General features: G+C 39.1%; 1 protein-coding gene across 1 annotated transcript; it reads right to left on the bottom strand.

Moving 5' to 3' along the window:
- LOC100567671 (cytochrome P450 2J4) lies at positions 1–27,282 on the bottom strand. Its single transcript, XM_008116260.3, has 9 exons — positions 26,784–27,282; positions 16,905–17,067; positions 11,653–11,802; positions 10,380–10,540; positions 8,254–8,430; positions 5,343–5,484; positions 4,332–4,519; positions 2,379–2,520; positions 1–898 (listed from the first exon to the last, which is right to left on the bottom strand). Exons 1-9 carry the CDS (start codon positions 26,952–26,954, stop codon positions 699–701), a joined length of 1,494 nt encoding a protein of 497 aa, XP_008114467.2. The 5' UTR covers positions 26,955–27,282; the 3' UTR covers positions 1–698.
- Between the last annotated feature and the right edge of the window lie 403 nt (positions 27,283–27,685).

Raw genomic sequence — 27,685 nt, 5'->3', positions numbered from 1 at the left:
TCAATTTAAGAAAGTTTTTTTAATGCATTGAACTAGATTTGTGTTCTGAGATGATAATGTGATTCTGAGCTTGTGCAGAGAGGGATGGGTAGATTTTTCTAAAGTAACTGAAAAACGGGCATTGAGATCTGGGGATAAAACAAATCAAACTACCAGACATCACTTTAAATTTATAAGTTAGTTCTAGCTTTATTCTCTCATATCTGATATGGGTCATCCTCACACAGCCCTCTCCAAGACTGCCAAGTTTCAGGTCAATGTTGCGATTTTTTTCCTGTATATAATCCATGTACAATTGCCAGAAACAAGGTTTGTCTGTAATGGTAGAATGCAATTATTCTGAGCTAACTCAAGCCCCATCTACACTGTCATATAATGAAGTCCAGTGTTGTTTCAAACTGCATTATATGGGGGTGTAGCTGGAGCCCCAATTGCCCCACAATCAGTTAAAAAACATCCCCAAAGTTCAATACATGTGAAGGAGGGTGACAAAGTGCTTATGGCAGAGAGTCATTTAAATTTAGTCCTAGGTGCCAAGTGATTTAGCCACGATAGATTTGCCTGACATTCTGATGAACTAGATAATATCTAAGGACACAGATAATCTAAGGACAAGCAAGTTATGACAGACTGCCAGACAGACAAAAGTGGAACAAAAGGCACATGTACAGTAATAAATAATCTACTACAAACAAGTGTCATATAATTTGACATGAACTATTGCGGGGAATCGCACAGAGTTTATAAGGGTGGGGGTGCATTGATATTGCAACTACTGGCTCTTTGTTCAGTTCTTTCACTCCTTCGGGAAGCTGAAATTTGAAGGCCCTCAGCAAGTTGGTAAAGAAAAGGAAAAGCTCCATCCTCGCCATCTGCTCCCCAAGACACACTCGAGCTCCTGCAAGGAAAAATAAATGAAGAGAAAAGCATTAAGTGAGCTAGGGCCCACGCACCAGTTCTTCAGTGTCTCTGTTCTCGTTGACTACTAGTTTTGACCACAAGAACATAACTTGAATTGGTCAGACAAGGCTGTCATGCTTTGGTGGTATCACAAGAAGACAGGATTCACTAGAAAAGACAATATTGTTTGGTAAGTTTGACAGCAATGGGGAAAGAGGAGGACTTCATTCCAGGGGGAAGCCACATCCCCATATCTGTTGAAAATAGGGTGACATGGAAGTCTCTTCTTCATAAGGTTACCATAATCAAAGTCGACTTGATGGTAGTTAGCAAGGCAAGGCAGACTTTTCAAAGTCCTCAACTTGTGGCGCAGGCTGGCTAGTAGCCAGCTGCAATAAATCACTATGAGTTCAAGGCCAGCTCATGTCGGAGTGAGCACCCGACTATTAAAATAAAAAATAACCCTGCTCGTTGTTTATTTATTTATTTATTTATTTACATCACTTTTACCCCATCTTTCTCTCCGAGGAGACTCAAAGCGGCTTACAGTAAATAGGCAAAATCCAATGCCTAAAAACAATGTAAAAACAACAATTCATATAAAACAATCTACAAATCAACAGTTCATATAAAACAGATACCATTACAAAATAAAATCACATTATATAAAATTTTAAGAATGTCCAAGATTAAAATCCATTCATCCAGAATCCTCAGGTCTTTGTACAGGTCATGTAAAGTCCATGTTCTCATTCATTAAAAGCTTGTGTGCACAACCATGTCTTTAAGGCTTTCCTTAAAGACATTGTTGACCTAAGCAACCCAAAAGATAGTTGCATCTATCAAGTAGGAAAATTTAGGGACCGCTTATGCGAGGAGGCTAATTTAACTGAGGAAGTACTACATCAAAAAAGGGCTCGGCGTCACAGTGGATGATGAAGCAGCAGCTCCTCCTGAGCATAACCTCTCAAAGCCAGAAGCTGGAAAGTTAAATAGCCTCTGTGTCTGTCTGTCTGTGTGTTTGTCTAATGGCATTGAATGTTTGCCATATTTATGTACATTGCGATCTGCCCTGAGTCCCCTTTGGGGTGAGAAGGGCGGAATATACATACTGCAAATAAATAAATAAATAATAAACTTTCAAACTCCAAAATTACAACATTTTCCACAGCTCTCTTTTATCCCCTGGGTTGGAAACCTTCAGGGGCCTGGCTTTATTCCAAGAGCTGACTGACTATGAGTCCATACAGTCTCAAATGTTTAATTATAGAGTCAAACAGGACATGATTTTTTGTTTTCATTGTTTCATTTCGAGGGAAATAAATATCTTCAACTGATGAAAGAGCTTAGGATGGGAGACTGATCAAAGCTGCTTTCCATATCATTTAATCTGTAATACGCCAACAGCTAATCTATGTTAATACAAAGCACACTAGTAATAATTATATCGCATGCCCATATATTGATTCCACATTTACCTGCTCCATATGGCAAGAACTCTTCTCTAGAGACAAAATTTCCCTCCTTGTCCATAAAATGGTTTGGGTTGAATTCTTCAGGGGTCTCCCAATGCTTGGGATCTAGAAGAACAGAGTTCAGATCTGTCACAACAAGGGTTTTCTGGAAAGAAGAAAAGATTGTCTCAGAACATATCTATACCAGCCTGCTTCTGTTTCCTTGTCCCAGTAGCATCTCTCTTTACTGTCTAGTGCAATGGTTCTCAACCTGGGATCCCCAGATGTTTTTGTCTTCAACTCCCAGAAATCCCAACAGATGGTAAACTGACTGGGATTTCTGGGAGTTGTAACCAAAAACATCTGAGGACCCCAGGTTGAGAACTATTGATCTAGTGGTTCCCATGTTGGTGGCAATGTGATAAATCCATTGCAAGTTTTACTCTAATCTTCCAAGGATCATCCAAAGTATTCAACATTATCTCCCAAAACAGGTTCAACACCTTAGACTAGGGATGGAAAAAATATTCCCAGTTACTGTATATACTTGAGTATAAGCCTAGTTTTTCAGCCCTTTTTTTAAGACTGAAAAAGCCCCCCTCAGCTTATACTCGGGTGAGGTTCCTATTTGGCTTATATTTGGGTCATCATATACTCGAGAATATATGGTACATTTATTTTTTTTTCTCTATTATTATTGGTATTATTACATTTATTTTTTTTCTCTATTTTGTTGCTACTATTTCATTTATTTTACTCTATTTTTATTATTATTAATAATAAATTTATTATTTCACTCTGATCTTATTATTATTATTGCATTTATTATTTTACTCTATTATTGTATTATTTTCCTGTATTATTATTATTATTATTAATAATAATAATAATAATAATAATAATAATAATAATAATAATAATAATAAATTTATTATTTCACTCTGATCTTATTATTATTATTGCATTTATTATTTTACTCTATTTATTATTACATGTATTATTTTCCTGTAATAATAATAATAATAATAATAATAATAATAATTTTAATTATTATTATATGTATTATTTTACTCTATTATTATTAAAAGGATACATAAGCACATTTACATTGAAGAAGATGAGAATAATGATTTGATCAGAGTTGGACAGTCTTATTTTAAATTTGAGCTTTATGTAAATATTCAAAAACATTTAACCTACTGATGCCTCAATTAATGTAATTTTATTGGTATCTACAGTAGAGTCTCACTAATCCAAGCCTCGCTTATCCAAGCTTCTGGATTATCCAAACCATTTTTGTAGTCAATGTTTTCAATATATCATGATATTTTGGTGCTAAATCCGTAAATACAATAATTACAACATAACGTGACTGCGTATTGAACTACTTTTTCTGTCAAACCTGTTGTATAACATGATGTTTTGTAAAATCATAACCTAATTTGATATTTAATAGGATTTTCCTTAATCCCTCCTTATTATCCAAGATATTCGCTTATCCAAGCTTCTGCCAGCCTGTTTAGCTTGGATAAGTGAGACTCTACTGTATTTTTATTTCTGAAATTTACCACCCTCAGCTTATACTGGAGTCAATGTTTTCCCAGTTTTATGTGGTAAAATTAGGTTGCCTCGGCTTATATTCGGGTTGACTTATACTTGAGTATATATGGTATTTGTTCCCAGGACAAAAAAATTCATTGTTTTCCAGCTGTTGGAAAATCCTATTTAGTAGAAGGCCAAAACTGTATACAATTTTCTCCTGGCTTTCAACATCCCAAAAGGATGTGCAAGAATGATTCTGCAGAGAAAAATGAGTTTTTACACACACACTATTTTGCACAAAATAGCACACATTTTCTCTGAAGAATCATTCCTACAAAACACTTTGGAACCATTGTATAGGGGAGAAAAATTCATTTTCCCTCACAACGGGGAGAAAACTAACAGTTTGTTCCAGCATATGGGGTTGCTACACACCTTTGGAATGTGAAAGCCAAGCATCTTGAAGTCCTTTGAACATCGTCTGGGGATCCCAACTGGTAAGATATATTTGGCCCGCTGGGTCTCATGAAGCACAGCGTTGGTGTACGGCACTTTCTTCCGATCTTCGTAACAGATTGGGTGAGAGGAACCCAAAACATCTTCTATCTCTTTGTAGACTTTATCTGAGAGAAATGGGGAGGGGAGAAAGGAAGCTTTATTCCAGAAACCTTTTTATCTCTAAGCGTCGATCACTGGAGAACATTAACTCAACATGAAGGTTTAGGTTTCCCCTGACGTTAAGTCCAGTCATGTCTGACTCTGGAGGTTGGTGCTCATCTCCATTTCTAAGCCAAAGAGCCGGAGTTGTCCGTAGACACCCCCAAGGTCATGTGGCCGGCATGACTGCATGGAGCGCCGTTACCTTCCCGCCGGAGCGGTAGCTATTGATCTACTCACATTGGCATGTTTTCGAACTGCTAGGTTGGCAGGAGCTGGAGCTAACAGCGGGTGCTCAAGCCACTCCCGGGATTTGAACCTGGGACCTTTCGATCTGCAAGTTCAGCAGATCAGCGCTTTAATGCACTTCACCATGAAATGACTCTCCATAGTTAGTTACTTTAGAGCAACCTGATAACAAGTGAAACTATGCAGGAGGAGTCTGCCATCACATGTGCCAAAAGGAAACCCCGAATGAAGCAATTCCAGCTTTACATATCGACACAAGAGCTGATTATGATCTGGAATTTCTGTTTATATCAGAAACCAGATTTAAATAGCTCTTCTACTCTTCTTGTTACAATGGCATACAATTGGCATTGCCACAGCCATCGCACAGTGCCAGCCTCCTCCCTCTGCCCACCATTTTGCCCAAAAAATAGAAGCAAAGGTCTTCATACCAAGGCATAAGGCTTGCCCTAGCTCCGTGGCATTACAAAATGATGTGGCAAAGACTTGGAGAGGGAATTCCAGAAGAAGTAATTCTTCTACCGGGTCGGTCTCTCTTACCTTGGACATCTGGGTAAGCCACCATGAGAAGCAGTGCCCATTGCAAAGTACTGGAAGTGGTCTCTGTACCCGCAACAAAGAGGTCGACAAGAATTTGAGTGAGGTTCTCTTCACTAAAGGTAGAATTGGGATCATCCTTGCTCTGGTTTTGGTAACAGAAAAAGATGAAATGTGGTTAAAAACCAACCCACGTTTAGGCTGTACATCGCAGTTTACTCAGCTTGGGAAGAGTGGACTATATAACGAAAGGAGATTAAAAACTGGCATCAGAGTAGACAAAGATCTCTCGGATCCCTCCGTACCTAAAACTACACAGAAAAAGATGTCCTAAAAATATCCTTCTGATTAAGATTCCTCCTTGGTCATTATTCTGGGATAATGATGCAGAGATAGTTGCCACTGCAAATCCAAATGTAGTTTAATTAGGCCCACTGACCTGGGTGTTTATCCTTTCAGATCTTAGTTGTAAGAAGAAACAAAGATAGAAATTAACTAGTTAAAAGCAATTATATTATCCATTAAGTTGGGTTTTTTTTCTTAATAAATGGGGTGACTTCATTTATTATTATTATTTTATTGTATGACACAGCAAACAAGAGAGATATGCTGGATTTCGTATCACAAAATCACAAGTCGAACACTTCCCAAGTGTCTAGGACTGTGTGATGTATTTTCGGATGATGTGTGCAGATCCCAGTAGGGTGGCCTTTTGCAGTTGGCAGATCGTAATTTTGTCAATGTCTATTGTTTCCAAATGCCGGCTGAGATCTTTTGGCACGGCACCCAATGTGCCGATCACCACCGGGACCACCTGCACTGGTTTCTGCCAGAGTCTTTGAAGTTCAGTCTTGAGGTCCTGATAGCGGCTGAGTTTTTCCTGTTGTTTTTCGTCAATGAGACTGTCACCTGGGATGGCAACATCAATGATCCAAACCTTTTTCTTTTCCACAACCGTGATGTCTGGTGTGTTGTGTTCCAGAACTTTGTCAGTCTGGATTCGGAAGTCCCACAGTATCTTTGCGTGCTCATTTTCCAATACTTTTGCAGGTTTGTGATCCCACCAGTTCTTTGTTGCTGGGAGGTGGTACTTGAGGCATAAGTTCCAATGAGTCATTTGGGCCACACAGTTGTGCCTCTGTTTGTAGTCAGTCTGTGCGATTTTCTTACAGCAGCTGAGGATATGCTCAATGGTTTTGTCAGTTTCCTTGCACAGTCTGCATTTTGGGTCATCAGCTGATTTTTCGATCTTGGCCTGAATTGCCTTTGTCCTGATGTCTTGCTCCTGGGCTGCAAGGATCAGGCCTTCTGTCTCCTTCTTCAGGGTCCCATTCGTGAGCCAGAGCCAGCTCTTCTCCTTATCAGCTTTTCCTTCAATTTTGTCAAGGAACTTTCCATGCAATGTTTTGTTGTGCCAGCTGTCAGCTCTAGTTTGTAGTGCGGTTTTCTTGTACTGGTTTTTTGTCTGCTGTACTTTGAGGAGTTTCTGATTTTTCAATTCAATCAAAGCAGGTTCTTCACTTTGCTTTACTTATTATTATTATTATTATTATTATTATTATTATTATTATTATGTTTATGTTTATTTACACCCAACTTTTCTCTCCACAAGTAGCTCCACAATGACTTCCACAAGGAAACTCAACAACAACAACAACTACAAAACAACAAAACTTTATTTATATATTGCTTTGTCTCCCAAAAGGGACTCAGGGTAGATTACTCATGGTAAACATCCAATACCAGATAGAACATACAATAGTCCTGTCTCTCAGTCCAATAATACAACCACAACATAAACATAATAACAATTAAAAACAATGTACTCATTTGAAAGATAAAAACAATTTCAAATTACTCTATTGGATGATTCAAAGAGGCTTTAAACTTAAATGGCTGAAATTTGAAGGTTAGCTCAATTTTAGAATTATATTATCTGTTAAATTATTCAGCAAGTTATTAATTAAATGGAAGACAGCACTAAAGAGCCAAAACTGTTTTTCTTCACAATTCCTGTCTTTTTTTAAAAAAATCACTCAGGGATAGAGACCACAAGACTCAAACCATTTCTTTAGAGGGAGCAGGCTTGTTTTCTGCTGCCCTGGAAACTAGGACTTGGAGCAATGGGTTCAAATTACAGGAGAGAAGATTCCACTTGAACATTAAGAAGAACTTCCTGACCGTGCAAGCTGTTCAACAGTGGAACTCTCTGCCTTGGAGTGTGATGGAAGCTCCTTCTTTGGAGGCTTTTAAACAGAGGCTGGATAAACATCTATCGGAAGTACTTTAATAGTACTTTTCCTGGAAGGCAGCGGGGTTGGACTGGATGGCCCATGTGGTCCCTTCCTACTTGATTATTATATGATTCTATGATTCATAATTTGCATATAATAGTGTATTAATTCCAAGGTGAAAAGATTTAAAATCAATACGTATTAAAAACAGCTCAGAAGGAAAATGTCTCTTTTGCATCAGCTACTGGGACAAGGTACAATGGAGAGACAGTAGAGTCTCACTTATCCAACATAAACGGGCTGGCAGAACGTTGGATAAGCAAATATGTTGGATAATAAGGAGAGATTAAGGAGAAGCCTATTAAACATCAAATTAGGTTATGATTTTACAAATTAAGCACCAAAACATCATGTTATACAACAAATTTGACAGAAAAAGTAGTTCAGTATGCGGTAATGCTACATAGTAATTACTGTATTTACGAATTAAGCACCAAAATATCACGATATATTGAAAACATTGACTACAAAATTGCGTTGGATAATCCAGAACGTTGGATAAGCAAGTGTTGGATAAGTGAGACTCTACTGTATTCAAAATGTAGATTCTAGCCATGGTGCTGCTTATCGGGACTCTTGTTCAAGACGGAAGATGTTTTGAGATGGCTCTAGATACTTACTTTCTCCATTTGAAGTAGATAGAAATCAATGAAATCCTGGGGCTCATGTTCGTTCTGATTCTCTTTGTGTTTATCAATCTCCTCTTTTGCATACAAAATCCCCATTTCCATGCAGGACAAGGCCTTCTGGTGAGGCCCTGGGAGATGTTTCATGATCCCTGGGAAAAGGTTATACAGCTACAGGTAAGGCAAAAGAAAATAATGTCAGTATCATTGTAACATGGTCCATCTGGAAAATCATCTTGCACAGCACTCTGGTGACATGGCCTTCAAACCACAGCTATTGAGCCTTTCAAAGATGCTGTTTTATTCAATGTTGCTCCTGCATCCCATGTGGACAGGAATATATTTTAAATGGTCCCACTTGCAAACTGTAGCAAGCTGCTGCTCTCCTAGATGAGTTGGAGATTTGCACAGGGCCTTTCCACGTTTTCTGGAACTAAGTCAACTGAAACTGGAGTATTTGCATATTTATTTCCCACTTAGAGATGACTCATAAAAATTGGAGGCTCAGGACTATGCCCTGAAATCTGGCAACCCTAGCCATGGAGTAACATAATTTTCATACTGATTTTATTTACTAATAATAAAGTCATTTGTGACCCTCTAAGTCAGAAGGTGGGAATCATATGAGTTACATGTCCTCTGCATTTTCTTCCCACATTACAGTATGTAGGGAGGGAGAACTTGAACGAAGGCATTTCCAAAAATACTGGAGCCTTGTAAAGTCTAAACTCTATTGTTCCCAAAAAAGAAGAGGTCCAATCTACCGTATATACCCGAGTACAAGCTGACCCAAATATAAGCCGAGGCACCTAATTTTACCACAAAAAATTGGGAAAACATTGACTCAAGTATAAGCCGAGAGTGGTAAATTTCAGAAATAAAAATAGATATTAATAAAATTATATTAATTGAGGCATCAGCAGGTTAAATATTTTTGATAATTTAAGATAAAACTGTCCAACTCTGGTTAAATCATTAGTCTCATCTTCTTCAATGTAAATGTGCTTATGTATCCTTTTAATAACAATAGAGTAAAAGAATAAATGTAATAATACTAATAAATACAGTAAAATAATAAATGTAAAAATAAATAGATTAAAATAATAAATGTAACAATAATTGTATTGGAGTGAAATAATTAATGTATTAATAATAATAAAAATAGAGTAAAATAAATGTAATAGTAACAATATTAATAGAGTAAAATAATAAATATAATAATGACAATAAATAGAGTAAAATAATAAATGTAATAATACAGTAGAGTCTCACTTATCCAACACTCGCTTATCCAATGTTCTGGATTATCCAATACATTTTTATAGTCAATGTTTTCAGTATATCATGATATTTTGGTGCGAAATTTGTAAATACAGTAATTGCTACGTAGCATTACTGCGTATTGAACTACTTTTTCTGCCAGATTTGTTGTATAACATGATGTTTTGGTGCTTAATTTGTAAAATCATAACCTAATTTGATGTTTAATAGGCTTCTCCTTAATCTCTCCTTATTATCCAACATATTCGCTTATCCAACATTCTGCCGGATAAGCGAATATGTTGGATAAGTGAGACTCTACTGTAATAGTAACAATATTAATAGAGTAAAATAATAAATGTAATAATTATCATAAATAGAGTAAAATAACAAATGTAATAATACCAATAATAATAGAGAAACATAATAAATATATATTCTCGAGTATAAGCTGACTCAAATATAAGCCAACCGGGACCCTCACCCAAGTATAAGCCGAGGGGGGCTTTTTCAGTCCTAAAAAAGGGCTAAAAAACCCCGGCTTATACTCGAGTATATACGGTACTTGGCTCCATCAATTGAATGGATCCACACTAGTAATAATATTTAATCGCATGCCTCTATGTTGTACTATTTCTATTTTATTAAATGTTACTTAAATTCCAGGCTTCTAGTGAGTGTTTCGGTGCTTTCCTATATAAAGTTTTTGGTCTTGGTTCACAAGGTGTTCACTTGAAGATACAACTATTAATCAAAATTCCAAGTCTTCTTAGGTTGGATCAAACCATTGCACTACTACCATAGGTGCTGGTAATGGGTTGGGATCTTTGTCCTTTCCATTAGAAATGAAGGCAACTCACAGCATGATAAAAGCTGACTGAAAATCTTTCGAAATAGTCACTCGCTGCTATCATCCTCCGGAACTTTTCATCTTCAGGAGAAAATCGGTATCCAAAAGAGACAACATTTATCAAACTGGAGACAGAATTACTGATCAGTACTGAAGGGTCAAGCGGCTGCCCTGCAAATAAACAACATACATTCATCTCAATATAACTCTGCTTTACTGGTTAATGCTAGGATTTGGTTAAGGGAAAAGTGCAATGTGGGACTGAATGAGCAAAGGGTTGCCACTGGACTGACTACATGTGGTTCTCCGAGATCATTTTTGTGTTCACAATGGTGCCCCAGAGGTTTTTAAAAGAAATATTTTTTTCTTCCAAATGTCTTAGAACTAAAACTTTCCTGCAAAGACTTCTCCTCAATGTATGCTTGTCAGCTTTCCATCTTCATAAGGTTGAAAGAGAACTCAAAGGCCACCTAGTCCAACCACACATACTCCCAACAGATGACCATCTAAGTCTCTGTTTAAAGAAGGAAACTCCATCACATTACAAGACAATGTATGTCATGGCCAAAAAATTCTTCCTAATGTTTACATGGAATCTCTTTTCCTCTAGTTTGAATCCATTGCTCTGCAATTTTAGACTCTGGAGCAAGAAAACAAGTTTGCTCACACCTCAATATTGTTGGATTTTGGTTGTGTGTATATTAAATGTAAATCAAGTGTTTCTGCTGTTTTGCAAGTGTGTGTTTCAGCAATGAAACAGTTAACAGCAAGCCAGTTTGACTGACAGCCTGCTGTGACCTATGAGACATGATTTCCGGCCTTGGAGGTTGGAACTTCCTTCGGACTAAGGAATGTGTTTTCTTATCTCTGTTGTACTGTGAGAAACGAGCCGAGCCGAAGAATGTCGGCTTCTAGTGATGGAATTGTAAATATCTCTGTAAATATTAAATAAGTGTTTGAACTTCAGACTGCAGATGTCTTTGAGTCTGACTTTGGAGGAATTGGTGAGGGCAGAAGTTCACCAATTCGTCAGGGTGCTGATCCGGAACTGATGATCGATGGTGTTGAAGAAACCCACCAACACGCACCCTGACCCCCTGGCTCTGCATTCTGACAAATAAAACATCCTTTCCTATATTTTTTAAATATATATATATATATATATATATATATATATATATATATATATAAAAATGTATGCATGTCCATTACAACATTGATGGTGAACATACATTATAAATCCAGCAACAGACGTCTTGTTCCCACAGTACTATCTAACACACCTTTTGTCCGTGCAAAGGCCTCCACAAGGCGATGGGCCTCCTCTTCAATTTCGTACTCCATGCCTTTCTTCCCTAGTCCAAGGGTCCGCATAGTAACTATACCAAACCGTCTCTGTTGCTTCCAGCTCTGTCCGTTTCCAAATGCAATACCTGAGATAATAAAAAAGATCCACAGAAAATTATTAGTTATTAAGATTCTTGTTGGAAACCCAGCATGGTGTAATGACTTAAATACTATTGGACTATGACCCTGGAAAACAGGGTTGAAGTCCCCGATCAGCCATAGAAAACCGCTGAGTGACCTAGGGCAAGTCACACTCAATCTCAGAAGAAGGCAAAGACAATCCTGCTCTGAAGCAATCATTTCAAGAAATTGTCATAATAGGTTCATCTGCTGCTGCTGCTCAGTCACATAGTCATTTCCGACTCTTTGTGACCTCATGGACCAGTCCACGCCAGAGCTCCTAGTTGGACATCATCGTCCCCAGTTCCTTCAAGGTCAAGCCAGTCACTTCAAGGACACCGTCCATCCATCTTGCCCTTGGTCGGCCTCTCTTCCTTTTTCCTTCAATTTTCCCCAGGATCACGATCTTTTCCAGGCTTCCTGTCTTCTCATGATGTGGCCAAAGTACTTCATCTTTGCCTCTAATATCCTTCCCTCCAGTGAGCAGCCATTGGGCATTATTTCCTGGAGGATGGACTGGTTGGATCTTCTTGCCAAGGTCCAAGGCACTCTCAGGATGTTCCTCCAGCACCAGAGTTCAAAAGCGTCTATCTTCCTTCGTTCAGCCTTCCTTATGGTCCAGCCCTCGCAGCCATAGGTTACTATGGGGAACACCATTGCTTTCACTATGCGGACCTTCGTGGCCAGTGTGATGTCTCTGCTCTTCACTATTTTGTCAAGGTTGGCCATTGCTCTCCTCCCAAGAAGGAAACGTCTTCTGATTTCCTGGCTGCAGTCTGCATCTGCAGTGATCTTCGCACCTAGAAATATAAAGTTTGTCACTGCCTCCACGTTTTCTCCCTCTATTTGCCAGTTATCAATAGGTGTAGTTGCCATGATCTTGGTTTTCTTGACCAGTTTTTGCACTTTCTTCTTTCACCTTGGTGATAAGGCTCCTCAGCTCTTCCTCACTTTCAGCCATCAGAGTGGTATCATCTGCATACCTAAGGTTCATCTATGGGTCAGTATAAGGCAGAAATGACCTGAAGGCACTCAAAACCAATGATTTCCATCCAATGATTTCCATTAGGTTTCCAATGTAGAAAATGCCCAGTGCATAAAGTTCTTGGTTGGCATCTTGTTTGGGATGCACATGTGTGCAATTTCCCCTTGTGCATTTGTATATTCCTTTTTGGGTAATAAATAATAAATAATAATAAGAAGAAGAAGAAGAAGAAGAAGAAGAAGAAGTTTATTTGTATCCCGCCACCATCTCCCCCAGAGGGGACTTGGGGCGGCTCACAGAAATATCAAATACAAAACAATAACAATATACAATATATTAATAAACAATAACATGCACCAATTGTAATATTTGCACATTAACCAAAAAGAATAAAAACACACTTATTAAAAACATAGAATTTAAAAACAGTGAGGTTGTAATAATAGATTAGCAAAGTGCACTGTACTCAAAACATAGATAAAGTGCTACAGATTCATTTGAGTACTGCAGGAGTTGGCATACCCACACACAGACAACTTACTGAACAGCCTCTGAAGCCTTCTTCTAGCACTAAAACATGTAACAATTTTTGCAATAAATTCCCTCACTCTGCTCAAGCAGAATTTACCATTCTAGAGATTAATAGCCATTCATTTCCTGCATGTACAAACTGATTTCTGTGTTATTGAAGGCTTTCATGGCCAGAATCACTGGGTTGCTGTGAGTTTTCCAAGCTGTATGACCATGTTTCAGAAGCATTCTTCTGGAACATGGGCATACAGCCCGGAAAACTCACAGCAACCCAAATTGATTTCTTATAATGGAATGAATATTTAGAAAGAATTGCTCAAAAGTAAGCCTTTTTCACCATTAGTTTTCCAGGATTCAAAATGTTTTTGGAAATATTTCTACACAGAAATTTCTGCTCTTTTCAAAGTAAAAACCACTGTTCCTAAAGGTAGGTGTGTTTTCTGCAAAAATGTATCCTACAACATTCACATTGGAGAAAACATGTGTATTTCGGAAGTGGTGTGTCTACAGAAAATACTCTAGTTGGATATTTTTTTCTGCATACAACTCCCACATCATTGATATGCACAGAAAACAGCAATTTTTTGCACAGAAAACAAAAACTTCAGCTCAGGAACCAACATTTCTGTGCTGTAATATTATTTTTCACAAGGAAACACACTGTCTTCTGTACATGTAATATTTTTTCCTGTAAAAAAGCAGCCACACATGAATTTTGCACAAAATAAGTCACAAATTGTGGATAGCCTTTAAAAATCTGCAAGGTTTTCAAAAGCTTTCTCACCCTGAGAAAACCATTGCTCAATTTTTTGTTGATAACTTCAAGAAAAAAGTTAATGAATACTTACATCCCTAGGCGAGATGTCCTAGATAAATGAATTCCGACACTTTTATGATGCATACATACATCTCACTAGTGATGTTCAGCTGATATATCATTGCAATGAGAAACACTAGTGGATCATTGTTGTTTCCCACATGAATCATTCTATGTTGAACTGTTCTCAGAACAGAAAGTGGAAATTTCAGGTTTTTTTTTGGGGGGGGGGGGAGCAGAAGTCAGAAGGCCAAAACACAGATCCAGAGAAATGTAGTCTTTCAACTCTTTGCTCTCCATTGTATTGGAATACACTGCCTTCTTGCTAGTGCTTGGTACCCTATTTAAATAATTCCCTTTCCTCCTGCCTCAATATCTTGTTCCCAATAATATCAAATAGAGTGTAAAAGAAATATAGAATCTTATGCACCAACAGTAACACTATGGGGTTGTTGTATGTTTTCCGGGCTGTATGGCCCTGTTCCAGAAGTATTCTCTCCTGACGTTTCACCCACATCTATGGCAGGCATCCTCAGAGGTTGTGAGGTATGGAGAAACTAAGCAAGGAAGGTTGATATATACCTGTGGAAAGTCCAGGGTGAGAGAAGAACTCTTGTCAGTTGGAGGCCAGTGTGAATGTTGTAGTTAATCACCTTAATTAGCATTGAATAGCTTCACCTCCTGGGTTCTTCCAGCCTAGGGGGGCATCCTTTGTTCAGAGTCGTTAGCTGCCCCTGATTGATTCATGTCTGGAACTCCTCTGTTTTCAGAGTGTTGCTTCTTATTTACTTTTCTGATTTTGAAGTTTTTAAATACTAGTAGCCAGATTTTGTTCTTTTTCATTGTTTCCTCCTTTCTGTTGAAGTTGTCCACATGCTTTTGGATTTCAATGGCTTCTCTGTGTAGTCTGACATGATAGTTGTTGGAGTGGTCAAGCAATGAACAAAATCTCACTACCAGTATCAACCAGGGGCTGCTAAAGACTCTGAACAAAGGATTCCCCAGGCAGGAAGAAGCCAGGAGGTGAAGCTATTAAATGCTAATTAAGGTGATTAACTACAACATTCACACTGGCCTCCAACTGACAAGAGTTCTCTCACCCTGGACTTTCCACAGATATATATAAACCTTCCTTGCTTAGTTTCTCCATACCTCAAAACCTCTGAGGATGCCTGCCATAGATGTGGGTGAAACGTCAGGAGAGAATGCTTCTGGAACAGGGCCATACAGCCCGGAAAACATACAACCCTGTGATCCCGGCCATGAAAACCTTCGACAACACATAGTAACACCATGATTTCCTCCAAAGGAATAGGGTCACAGGCACTGCTGTCTTACCAGATTTCAGTTTTGCCATTCTTGGAATGTTAAGTTTGAAAATGAATTTGATTCCATGAATAATTGAAATAGTTTAATTGGTTAACTTATCCTTAGCATACTTGCTATTGAAGACGTTCCATCTGGGACATACTGTAGGATATTCAGAGAATAGCATGAACGTGGTCCTTTCATGGCATTCTCTAAATACATAATCTTAGGGAAACGTTTTGTTGAAGAGAGGGAGAAGAGACAATTGTTAGCATAAAAAGTTATTATGAATACACCTATTTCTTCACATCAATTACAATTACAAGAACAACCTAAAACTCCAAAGTAAAATAATTGCACTTTGTGTTCTCTTGGCTTTACCAAAGTTGCTTAATGGTTATACTGAAAATCAAACTGACCTTGGGAGACATCCTAATATTACAGAACATTAACAAAATTATTGGTGAGTAATTCAATTTCTAAATTCCTCCCACCTTTCCCGTATGCATGAATTTAACAAGTTTAATCCGATATATGATTATGATCCAAAATTATGCACAAGTGTACAGTCTAGGAAAGGCTGACCTGTATTGCATCTCATCTTAGAACTTGTTAAATAAAATTTATTATCTGCATAGAGTCTCACTTATCCAACATTCACTTATCCAACGTTCTGTATTATCCAATGCATCTGTTATGAGTGCTTCAATTATCCACCTTGATTAGTATTTAATGGCCTTGCAGCTTCAAAGCCTGTTTGCTCCTTGCCTGGGAGAATCCTTTGTTGGGAAGTGTTAGCTGGCCCTGATTGTTTCGTTTCTGGAATTCCCAATTTCTCTGCTTTCAGAATGTTGCTCTTTATTTACTGTCCTGGTTTTAGAGATTATATTGTTCTGTATTATTATACCACATTAATTACTTCATATTACAGTAGAGTCTCACATTTCCAACATTCACTTATCCAGTGTTCTGGATTATCTGACGCAGTCGGCCTTTTAGTTGTCAGTGTTTTTGTAGTCAATGTTTTCAATATATTGTGATATTTTGGTGCTAAATTCGTAAATACAGTAATTACTACATAACATTACTGTGTATTGAACTACTTTTTCTGTCAAATCTGTTGTATAACATGATGTTTGGGTGCTTAATTTGTAAAATCAAACCTAATTTGATGTTTAATAGGCTTTTCCTTAATCCCTCCTTATTATCCAACATATTCGCTTATCCAACGTTCTGCCGGCCCGTTTATGTTGGATAAGTGAGACTCTACTGTACTACTAATTACAGATCTGCTCTGGTGTTTGTATAAAAATGGCATACAGAAGTGTTCCCATACAGGATACCTTTGGAAAAAGCTAACAGTTTCAGATTGTTCTTTTATTTTGCTCCTCAGATGAAAAGTAAACTTTTGCTTTCAATCAGCTCACCTTTTTTCTTGAAGGCCTTAATCAGGAAATGGGTCAAAGGTCGGTCAAGCAGGTCTTCTGAATGGTTGATCAAGCCTTCTTTCACCGTTTGGAACCCAGACAGGACTACAATAGGATGATGGGCCACCCAGAGCGTGCAAATGTTCCCATATACCTTAGAAAGCTGCAATGGATCCAAACACAGAAAATAAAACCTTCACACTTATGTCAGGAGATTATTTCAAATGATTACACACACATACTGAGTATTTCTTTCCTATTTTCTGCCACGAGCTGCTCTCTGCTTGATATAGACGCCAAATACTCCCACATGAGGAAGGGATGCCATAATATTGATACAGCCTATGTGAAATTTCTCTCATCATCATCAGTGGTGCCTGTAACCTTGATGATGTATAACTTCAGCCTCTCCTTCTGACATTACAGGCCAGGCTGTGGCACAGGCTGGTGAGCAGCCAGCTGCAACAAATCACTCTGACCAAGAGGTCATGAGTTCGAGGCCAGCCCGTGCCTGCGTCTTGTCTCTGTCTCTGCTCTATGTGTATATGGGCATTGAATGTTTGCCTTATGTGTGTGCAATGTGATCTGCCCTGAGTCCCCTTCGGGGTGAGAAGGGCAGAATATAAATACTGTAAATAAATAAATAAATAACAGCTGAATTGGGATATAATCATACATTCCAATGCTTCAGCAACAGAATGAGCTAAGAAAATGGTCTCTTGGTGTATATATATATATACACAGTACAGCCCCAGTACTGATCTGCATGTAGATGAGCAAAACCATAGATAATATTGAATCCTATTAAAGTTAAGGACTTGTGACCCAAAAATACCATAGAGCAGGCATGAGCAAACTTCGATCCTCCAAGTGTTTTGGACTTTAACTCCCACAATTCCTAAGTCAGTAGGCTGTTAGGAATTGTGGGAGTTGAAGTCCAAAACACATGGAGGACCACATTCAGTTTTTTTGCCTAAGTGTAGTACTGTACATTTCTCCTTGTTGAAATCCATCTTGCTAAACTTCCTGAACTTCCTGAACCTGGAGCCGGGCTGTGGCGCAGGCTGGTGAGCAGCCTGCTGCAATAAATCACCCTGACCATAAGGTCATGAGTTCGAGGCCAGCTCGTGGTGGGGTGAGCACCCGTCAATTAAAAATAAAATATAGCCCCTGCTCGTTGCTGACCTAGCAGCCTGAAAGATAGTTGCATCTATCAAGTAAGAAATAAGGTACCACTTATAAAGTGGGGAGGCATATTTAACTAATTTACGAAGTTGGAATGAGGAAGAAACCGTCACAGTGGATGATGAAGCAGCTGCTCCCCCCTGTGGCCAGAATGGAACATCCCCTCAGGAGAAGGTTAAATTGCCTCTGCGTCTGTCTCTGTCTCGGTTCTATGTGTATATGGGCATTGAATGTTTGCCCTATATGTATATAATGTGATCCGCCCTGAGTCCCCTTCGGGGTGAGAAGGGCAAAATATAAATACTGTAAATAAATAAATAAATAAATGGTTTGCCCATGCTTGCCATAGAGTCATGCTGGAGGACCTAGAACGCATGTGTCAAACTCAAGGCCTGTGGGCTGAATCTGACACTCTGTGTCATGTTATGGGGCTCTCCAGATGCTGACTGCAACTCCTGCCTTACTCATTATTAGACACCGTGGTTTTACCTGATGGGAGTATTGATGCAGTAACTTCTCAAAGTCTGGAGTCTGTTTTGTTTAGTCGAGATAGTTGGGTTTGAATTGAGATAAAAGGTTTGTAGGGAAGATGGATAGGACTTTGAAATGTCTTTTAACCTTATCTCAACCTCAGAGACCTATAAGTGCTGTTGGGTTACAATTTCCATTGTCCCCTTGATGGATAATCAAAAGCAATGGGAGTTGTCATTCAACGACATCCGAGGATCCAAAGTGGGTAAAAACTAAATAGTACCAACCATTATGTTAAAAAAGATTCCAGTGTTTCTCCATCCGTAGATTCAATGACCCTTTGAAGGCAATCATAATAAGACCAGTGTCCCTCCATGAAAAGGAGTTTGACACCCCTGACCTAGAATATGCCTAGATACTTAATCTAGATTAACACGAATTATGTCCTCTCTGGACATTTTCTAGAGAGGACAGTGGTTATGCAGGAATTGGGGCCATATTGTACAGTATTTATATTTGGATTTTCATTGCAGTTTGTGTACAAAAGAATCCTCAGGCGACTTTCTTTGACAGTGTTTTCTTGGATATCGCCACATTGCTTAAGTTTTCTTGGATATCGCCACATTGCTTAAGTATCCAGAAATGTCACTTTAGAATTTATTTAGCACTAGCTTTGCCTGGCCACGTGTTGCTATGGCTTATGGGAACCATTTGTTGGCCATGTGGAATAGCAGTGAATAGCCTTACAGCCTCAAAGCCTGGCCGTTTTCTGGAGTAGCTGGAGTAGCACCCTCAATCAAAGAGCCGCTTTGAAGCCTGGCTACTTCCTTTGTAGGGGAATCCTTGTTTGGCCAGCTTGAACTGCACTGAATAGTCTTGCAGCTTAAAAGCCTGGCCACTTTCTACATAGGGCATCCTTGCTAGGCCTGGGTGTATGGGACAGAGTAGCCTCGTGGCTTCAGAGCTTGGGGGTTTTCTATCTAGGGGAAATCTTGGTTGGCCACGTTGAATAGCACTGAATAGACTTGCTGCTTGCAAGCCTGGCCGCTTTCTACCTTGCAGAATCCTTGGTTGGCCAGTTTGAATAGCAATTAATATAATCCAGTTCAAATCAGATAATCTGTATTTTATAGGCAGTGGGAAAGAGGCCTGATTGAAGAGGCCCTGGGCGCCATTAAATGGCTGAGTGGGTTGCTAGGTGACAAAGTGGGTGGAGCTTAGCCTTCTAACTGGCAGCAATGGGGGAAAAAACAGTTATTCCTCTCCCTCTAATTAGGACTTTATTTTTCTTGGGGGTTTTTTATGTCTAAACACAGTCCGGATGACCATGTCTTTTGTGGCCAAGTTTCGTGGGTTTTGGTTGTTTAGTTTTGTTGTTTACCCTAAAGCAGAAATTAACAGAACACACACACACACACACACACACACAAACACACATATATATAGATATAGATATAGATATATTGCTTTAAGTATTAACTACTTTAGTGCTGGGTTGCTGTGAAGTTTTTAGGCTATATGTCTATGTTCCAGAAGCATTATCTCCTAACATTTTGTCTGCATCTGTGGCTAATGGCACCTTGCACAGATGACCATACATTGAACTGAAGGACATAAAGATTCCCAGGAAAATGTTCTCCCATGTACAAAAATAGCATTTTATTCACATTTTTCACTGTCATGGGGGTCCTGTGCCTTTAACCCCAGTGAACGTGGAAGGCTGAGAGTAGTCTTAAAGGTGCTGTACAGGATTACTTCATTTTTCTTCTCATATTTTCCCTTTTATGCTGGAACAATCCAACACATTTATCTCTGACATTAGAATCAGACGGATTAGTATAAGCAGAGGTGATCATTCAAGCACCGTACAGCAACATTTAAATGGCAGTCACCAACACTTTGAATGGCATCCAAATGCAAACAAGCGACTGCTACTGATTTTGCAAATTAAGTTTAATATATGTTTCCATTGCCATAGACTTCCTAGAGTTTTCCCTGGATCATACTTAAGGACTTTCAAGCTAGCCACATGCACTGCATATCATTTCATCTGGATATAAATAAATTATGTGTTACTACAGCAAGATCTCAAGATTATGGGTAGGAGGTATACTTGCACTTCTTGCTGCCAGCACCTCATGGTTCTGCAGGTGCAAGTTGAAACCAAGAACCGCACCTAAAAGGAAGATCTGATTTTTCAAGGAGAGCACAACTTCACCCCAAAGAAGGCCGTTCCCAGTTCTTTCTCCCTTTTGATCAGGAGCAGCAGACCTGTCTTGTCTGAATTAATCTCCAGTCCTATAGCCTGCTGTACTCTTTCTTTGAACACATTGGCTAAAATATAGACATGTTTGAAGAATGCTATAATTTCTGGTTCCACTTTTGAAATATGGAACATTCTTTCCACCCAGAAATGTCTACATCTGCTTGATTGTTATTAAACTGTTTGATTAATTTGAGCAGAAGAAAAATACAAATTCTAATTATATCTGAAGAAGCAAATGTATTTCATTTTGTATAATCATACGTACAGTAGAGTCTCACTTATCCAACACAAACGGGCCAGCAGAACGTTGGATAAGCGAATATATTGGATAATAAGAAGAGATTAAGGAAAAGCCTATTAAACATCAAATTAGCTTATGATTTTACAAATTAAGCACCAAAGCATCATGTTATACAACAAATTTGACAGAAAAAGTAGTTCAATATGCAGTAATGTTATGTAGTAATTACTGTATTTACGAATTTAGCACCAAAATATCATGATGTATTGAAAACATTGACTACAAAAATGTGTTGTATAATCCAGAACGTTGGATAAATGAGTGTTGGATAAGTGAGACTCTACTGTACTTTGAAAATCAAATTATATGTATTTGTTTTCTTTCTCTCTCTTTATTATTGCTCATATCATAGAATCATAGAGTTGAAAGAGACCTCGTGGGCCATCCAGTCCACCCCCTTTGCCAAGAAGCAGGAAAATCACATCTAAGGTGGGAAGCCTTAGCATTGAACGGTTGTGTTGTTAAAGTGTGAAGTATGAAACCCTATGCAGACGGTCGGTCAATGCAACTTAAGCAACGTCATTGAATTCTTGACAGCAGAAGGTGTCACCCCAAAGGAGAAAGGCGTCACCTTCATTCTCTTAACACAAGAGGAGTTCCTGGCAAATTTCAAGTCTGTGTGCTTTCATTTCAGGAATCAGCATCCTGGGTACCCATTGTGCACAGATCTTCCGATAGCCAAGCAAAGCAATAATGTGACCCACACATTCTTGTGAAATGCCAATTATGCTTGAAATTTCTCTCTGAGTTATACAACGATTATCCTGAATCAATCTGTCAACCTTTTGCTTGTGAAATTCAGTGGTTGCTATCACAGCACATCCAACTCTTTGTTTGTCACGCAAGTCAGATGTTCCCACCTCAACTTATTCGCCCAATGACGCACAGGACTCACATCAACACAATCCCCATAAACAGCTCTGATGAATCTCCTTTGGGCTGACACCTTCGTCAATAATTCAATGACTTCACGTTGCTTAAGTCGCATCGACCGACCGTCTGCACAGGGTTCCATACTTCGCACTTTAACAACACAACCGTTCAATGCTAAGGCTTCCCGCCTAATGGAACTAACTGTAGAGGAGAGTTTACTGAACAAGCCAGGACCTGCCACATACCAGTACTGTCATCTGTTGAAGAGTTACGAAGGTGGAGGCATTACTTTTCATTGAACCCTCGTATTTGTACAAATCGTAATTCTCACACTCATACTGCAATGGAAGCAAATTTCCATTGTGAAATCATATTCCCTCTTTACCTTCACACTAGACACCCATGGTCTAGCCCCACCCACGGCTGTTTAGCTTTCTCAACATCAAGACAACGTTTGCCACACCTCATTTATCATGAGAGATTAATGCATTGATTTAGATTCATTTTAATGTCTATTATCTTCTTGGCAGTTTCCATTCCAACTGCCTTGAGTCAAGAGAACTTCAACCTACGGTTTTCAAGATTTTCAACAGGCCGATATGCTTGCCTGATTCTCACACACTTTCACTCTCAAACTTTCACCCTATTTTCCCATCCCTTCCTGCGATACTAGTTTGAAAGCCCAGAAGTTTAAAAGCCTAAAATGCATAGAAATTTTGCAAGAACATAAAGAGCAACCCCTCCTTCCATAGCAAGTACTATAAATCCCTCTCAACTCAGATTTCCCCCTTCCTCATCAGTATCACATGCCATTCAAAATTTAATAAATTAAAACCAAGAAGAGGTGTGGAGAGATGACATTAGAATATGATCAAGATGGCAAAAGTTACTGAAAGATAGGCTGCAGCAGATTGCTTTTGCCCGAGTCATTTTCAAAAGAAAAGATTCTGCTCCTCTTCTCCTCTGTTGAACTAACTGATTCATACCTACCAGAAACTTGGAGCTGAAAGGTGCAACAAGGGTCATGCAGAAATACACAACTAAAGCATTCCTGAGCAATGGCCACCCAGGCTCCAAAGAAGGAGAGTTCCTTATCCCCTGAAGCAGTATTTCCGATGTGAAATAGCTCTAACTATCAGGGAGGTCTTCTTAATATTTAAGTGAAATCTCTTTTCCTGTCATTTGAACCAACTGACTGATGTTCTACCTCTCCAGAGCATTAATCACACCATTATGGAAAGGTAGTGCCAGTGGGGGGGGGGGGGGGGGTCACAATTATTTATTTATTTATTTATTTACCTTATTTCTACCCCACCTTCCTCCACTCCGAAGTGGACTCAAGGCGGCTTACATACCATTAGATGCCTTGAAAACATACAAACCATGACTTTCAAATAATTACTTTTTAAAAAATTAATACATATTAAACAATTAAAGCATTTAAAAACAATTACATTCAATGTTAGAATCACATCATCTGAAAATCATAGGCCAAGGCCATTCCATCATTGAATTGTACTTAATTCCAGATTTACTATGGCACTCTACTAATTGCTGAAAGCTTAATCCCAGAGCCATGTTTTTACTTTCCTTCTAAAGGCTAACAGGGAGGGGGCAGATCTGATGTCACTGTTGTGACTCAGCAACAGCATAGCCTGCAGAGCCAGAATGAGGATGAAGAAGGGGATTCTGGGTTTCAGATACAAGAGCCAGATGATGGGATGCAGGAGATATTTCAGGATGATGGCATGGGGATGGGAATTATACAGGCTGTTTCAGAGGCTCGAGAAATGCAGCTTGAGGATGAACTCTTGAACCAGCCGGTCATAGATAATAGCCAGGATGACATTCCCATGGGAAATAATGAGCCGGAGATGTCTCAGGCCCCAGTTCAGGTGCGAGATAATGAGGTGGCCGGCCTTGAAGGCCTGGAAGGAGCGCCATCACTATCTAGAGCAGATCGCTTGCAATGGAAAGGAATGTCTCAGCCTCGTCATAGTTTAAGATTGGCTGGAAAGCGAGAGGCCTCTGAAGGAAAAAGAAATGCATTTTTGGGTTGCTTTTAAAACTGTGTGTTTTGAGACAGATCTTTGTCAAAGCAAATTCTCGCTTCATCTGAGTGGATGTCCATGCTTCCTTGCCTTAGAGATTCTCCTGTTCCTGGATCTTTGTGACCTTTGGGCCTTTGTTCTTTTGGATTTACTGACTATTGTTTTGCCTATGGATTATTGGATGTATTGACTCTTGTTTTTGCCTATGGATTATTGGATTTATTGACTCTTGTTTTGCTTATGAACTATTGGATTTTACTGACTCTTTTACAACAACTTTGGAAACTTTATATCTGCCTCCTTTGATTTATGTATTTGCTTTTGGCTCAATAAAATTACAAAAGACTACCTTCTGTGTATGACGTGGTGTCAATAGCAAGGTGAACTATTCTGAGGTGCGACAGCCACTGGGGAGGGAGTTCCACAGCTGAGGGGCCACCACTGAAAAGGCCCTGCCCCTTGTCCCCACCATCTGTGCTTGCACGGCAGGCAGGACTGAGAGCAGGGCCTCCCCAGATTATCTTAATCTTCGAGGTGGCTCATAGGGGAAGATTCGTTCGGACAAGTAAACTGGGCCTCAAACAAATTGCTTTACAAGGAGCAACAATGTTATTATGACTGGATAGGAGGGCACAGGGGGCTTCAACCACACCTGTTGGCACCATCAGAGTTCAACAAAGTCTCCCAGCTAATGCTAACAAATGAAAACCTTTGGTAGAAGTTTGCCCTGAGAGACACAAGCTCCCTTTGTTGACCAATCCCATTGGTTGACCACTAAGGATCTTGGAGGTCTCTCTTTATAAGGTCACCATGAGTCAAAGGCAACTTCATGGCAAATAACAATAGCAACAAATCTGGTGAAGGAAATTACCTCCAAACAACCAAGTTTCCAATTCAAAGATATTGCAAGGGGAAAATGTATTTTGAAATATTCATTTGCCTTACAATTGGAGAAATACTTAAATAACTTTTTAGTGTACTGTCAGATTGTTCAGTGAAGAAATGATGGAGGCAGCCACTGAATAGTTAAAGACCGCTTTCATTTCCACTTTGGAATATGAATTAAAACCCCTAGATTTCTTTCTATTTAAATCATTCACTTTTTGGAAGAGACCGTAAAGCAGCCAATCACTTCAAAAAAAATCTAACAGGACAATTCCTGGAAATATAAATGAGAAGGAGATAATTACATAGTGGATAGAATAGTTACAAAGCTGCAAATCTGATTGGACTGATACTTATGCAAACAATTAAGTAAATTTATGTTAAATGGTTTGCATTGTGAAATAGTATGGTATAATGATCTGAGTTCTGGACAAGAATTCTGGAAGATAGAACCTCAGCCATAGAAACCCATCAAGTGACCTTGCAAGTATCACTCTCTCAGCTTCAGGAAAAGGCAAGGATGCACCACCTTTGAATAGATCTTGCTGAGAAAAACCAGTAACAGTTTCATCTAATGGGGGCCAAAAGTTGGAATTGTTTTGAAGGGACACGATGCTGACAATGACAGCATCAACAGGCAGATTTATATCAACAGGAAAAATCCTATTCTGACCTTGCAACTACCAAAATACTCCCCCAAAATCCACCTTGGAAGTCACATAACTCCTCCCCCAACATGGCCGTTTCCATGTTGTTGGGTAGGAGGGAGCATCAGAAGATATTCAGCCAGCTGTTTTCCTGCAGGCAAAGGTTATGCAAGAATATCATCTACAGCAATCTCAAGAAAGTCCTTGTAGGTATCTGAGAGTCCTTGTGGGTATCTCTCACAACATGTCCAGACTCAATCCAGAGATATAGCTATGGAGATGTAGGTATATGATACATATACCACTCTCGATGCAAAGTCTTGGCCAAATCAATTTAGTCTGAACCACATATTTCTATACCATAAATGCATGGGTGAACATGCTGTAGTGGCTTGAGCATTGGACTTGAGACGAGAGTTCTAATTTCTACTCAGCCATGGAATCCCATTGAGTGACTGTGGACAGGTCACAGTCTCTCAGCCTCAGAAAGCAAGGGCAAACCTTCTGTGAATGTGTCATGCCCAAATAATTGTACGATAGTGTCATTGTAAGTCAGAACTGACTTGAAGTCACATAACGACAATAAATGCTGTTGCCACTGGATAAATCATTTTCTCTTTCATGGCTTTGTCATTTAGGTAAAGGTAAAGGTTTCCAGTCCAGTCGTGTCCGACTCTGGGGGTTGGTGCTCATCTCCATTTCTAAGCCAAAGAGCCAGCATTGTTTTTAGACACCGCCAAGGTCATGTGGCCGGCATGACTGCATGGAGCACCATTACCTTCCTGCTGGAGCGGTACCTATTGATCTACTCACATTTGCATGCTTTTGAACTGCTAGGTTGGCAGAAGCTGGGGCTAACAGCGGGTGCTCATTCCGCTCCCCAGATTCGAACCTGCAACCTTTTGGTCCACAAGTTCAGCAGCTCAGCACTTTAACATGCTGTGCCACCAGGGGCCCAGTGTCATTTAGGCATTCTTATTTTAACCCCCTTGACTCTTGTGAGCAGAGAAAAGAAACAAGCACGGATCAGTACTTTTGCTAGCCATATATCTCATTCAACACTTCTAGTAAGCAAATCCCCAAATAGTTTACATTTCAAATATGCATTTAAAAGATGGTTGTTAATATGAAATAAACCATGCCAAATTCTCTCCAAGAAGTTTCTGGTTATTGGGGTAGGGTGAGTATTTGCAGAATTACCTTCATTAAACTGTCTGGATGAAGTCCAAGCCCAATCCACCACAGGCTTCCGATGAGAGGAAGAGGAAATGGTCCAGGCGGGAAACTTCTGTGCGCCCAGAGAACTTTCAGGTAGGACAGAATCAAAAGGCATAAAGGAAAAGCAATAACAAATACCCAGACTCCTGCCATTCTTCTTTTTGCAAGGAGATCTTCCCAGTCCTCTCAGTCAGGCAAAATGCAGTTTGCTTTTTCTTTCAGAGGCGTTGCTCCTAAATGTCTCTCTCTCTCTCTCCCTTTTCTTAATTTTCCACTAACATCTTTTTGTATTTTCAACATTCAAGATGAACGTGGCAAGGCTTCTTGCATCATATCCAATTATGCCTGGGAATGTGTCACAGCTTGCATATGTTACAAGAGCATCTGGAGCTGCTTTTGGTGGTTAAACCTTACAGGTTTCACTTGAATTGTGGAAGAAACACAGTTAGGTACCGAATAAAAGCTGTCTCACCATATATACCAATGGGAGATGGAAGCCACAGCTGTGTCTTCTCAAGGTCCAGCCAACCTTACCAAATCTGGAATGGGAAATAGATAATAATAATAATAATAATAATAATAATAATAATAATAATAATAATAATAATAATATCCCTGCTGGGATCTGCGCGCATCATCTGAAAATACATCACACACTCCTAGACACTTGGGAAGTGTTCGACTTGTGATTTTGTGATACGAAATCCAGCATATCTATCTTGTTTGCTGTGTCATAATAAAATAATAATAATAATAATAATAATAATAATAATAATAATAATAATAATAATAACAACTTTATTTTTATACCCCGCCCCATCTCCCCGAAGGGACTCAGGGCGGCTTACATGGGGCCTTGCCCGATACAACAATCAAATATCAAT

This window comes from Anolis carolinensis, chromosome 3, assembly GCF_035594765.1.
Source record: "Anolis carolinensis isolate JA03-04 chromosome 3, rAnoCar3.1.pri, whole genome shotgun sequence".
In the NCBI taxonomy this organism is placed as follows: Eukaryota; Metazoa; Chordata; class Lepidosauria; order Squamata; family Dactyloidae; genus Anolis; species Anolis carolinensis.
This window is presented reverse-complemented; position numbering and strand designations above follow the sequence as displayed.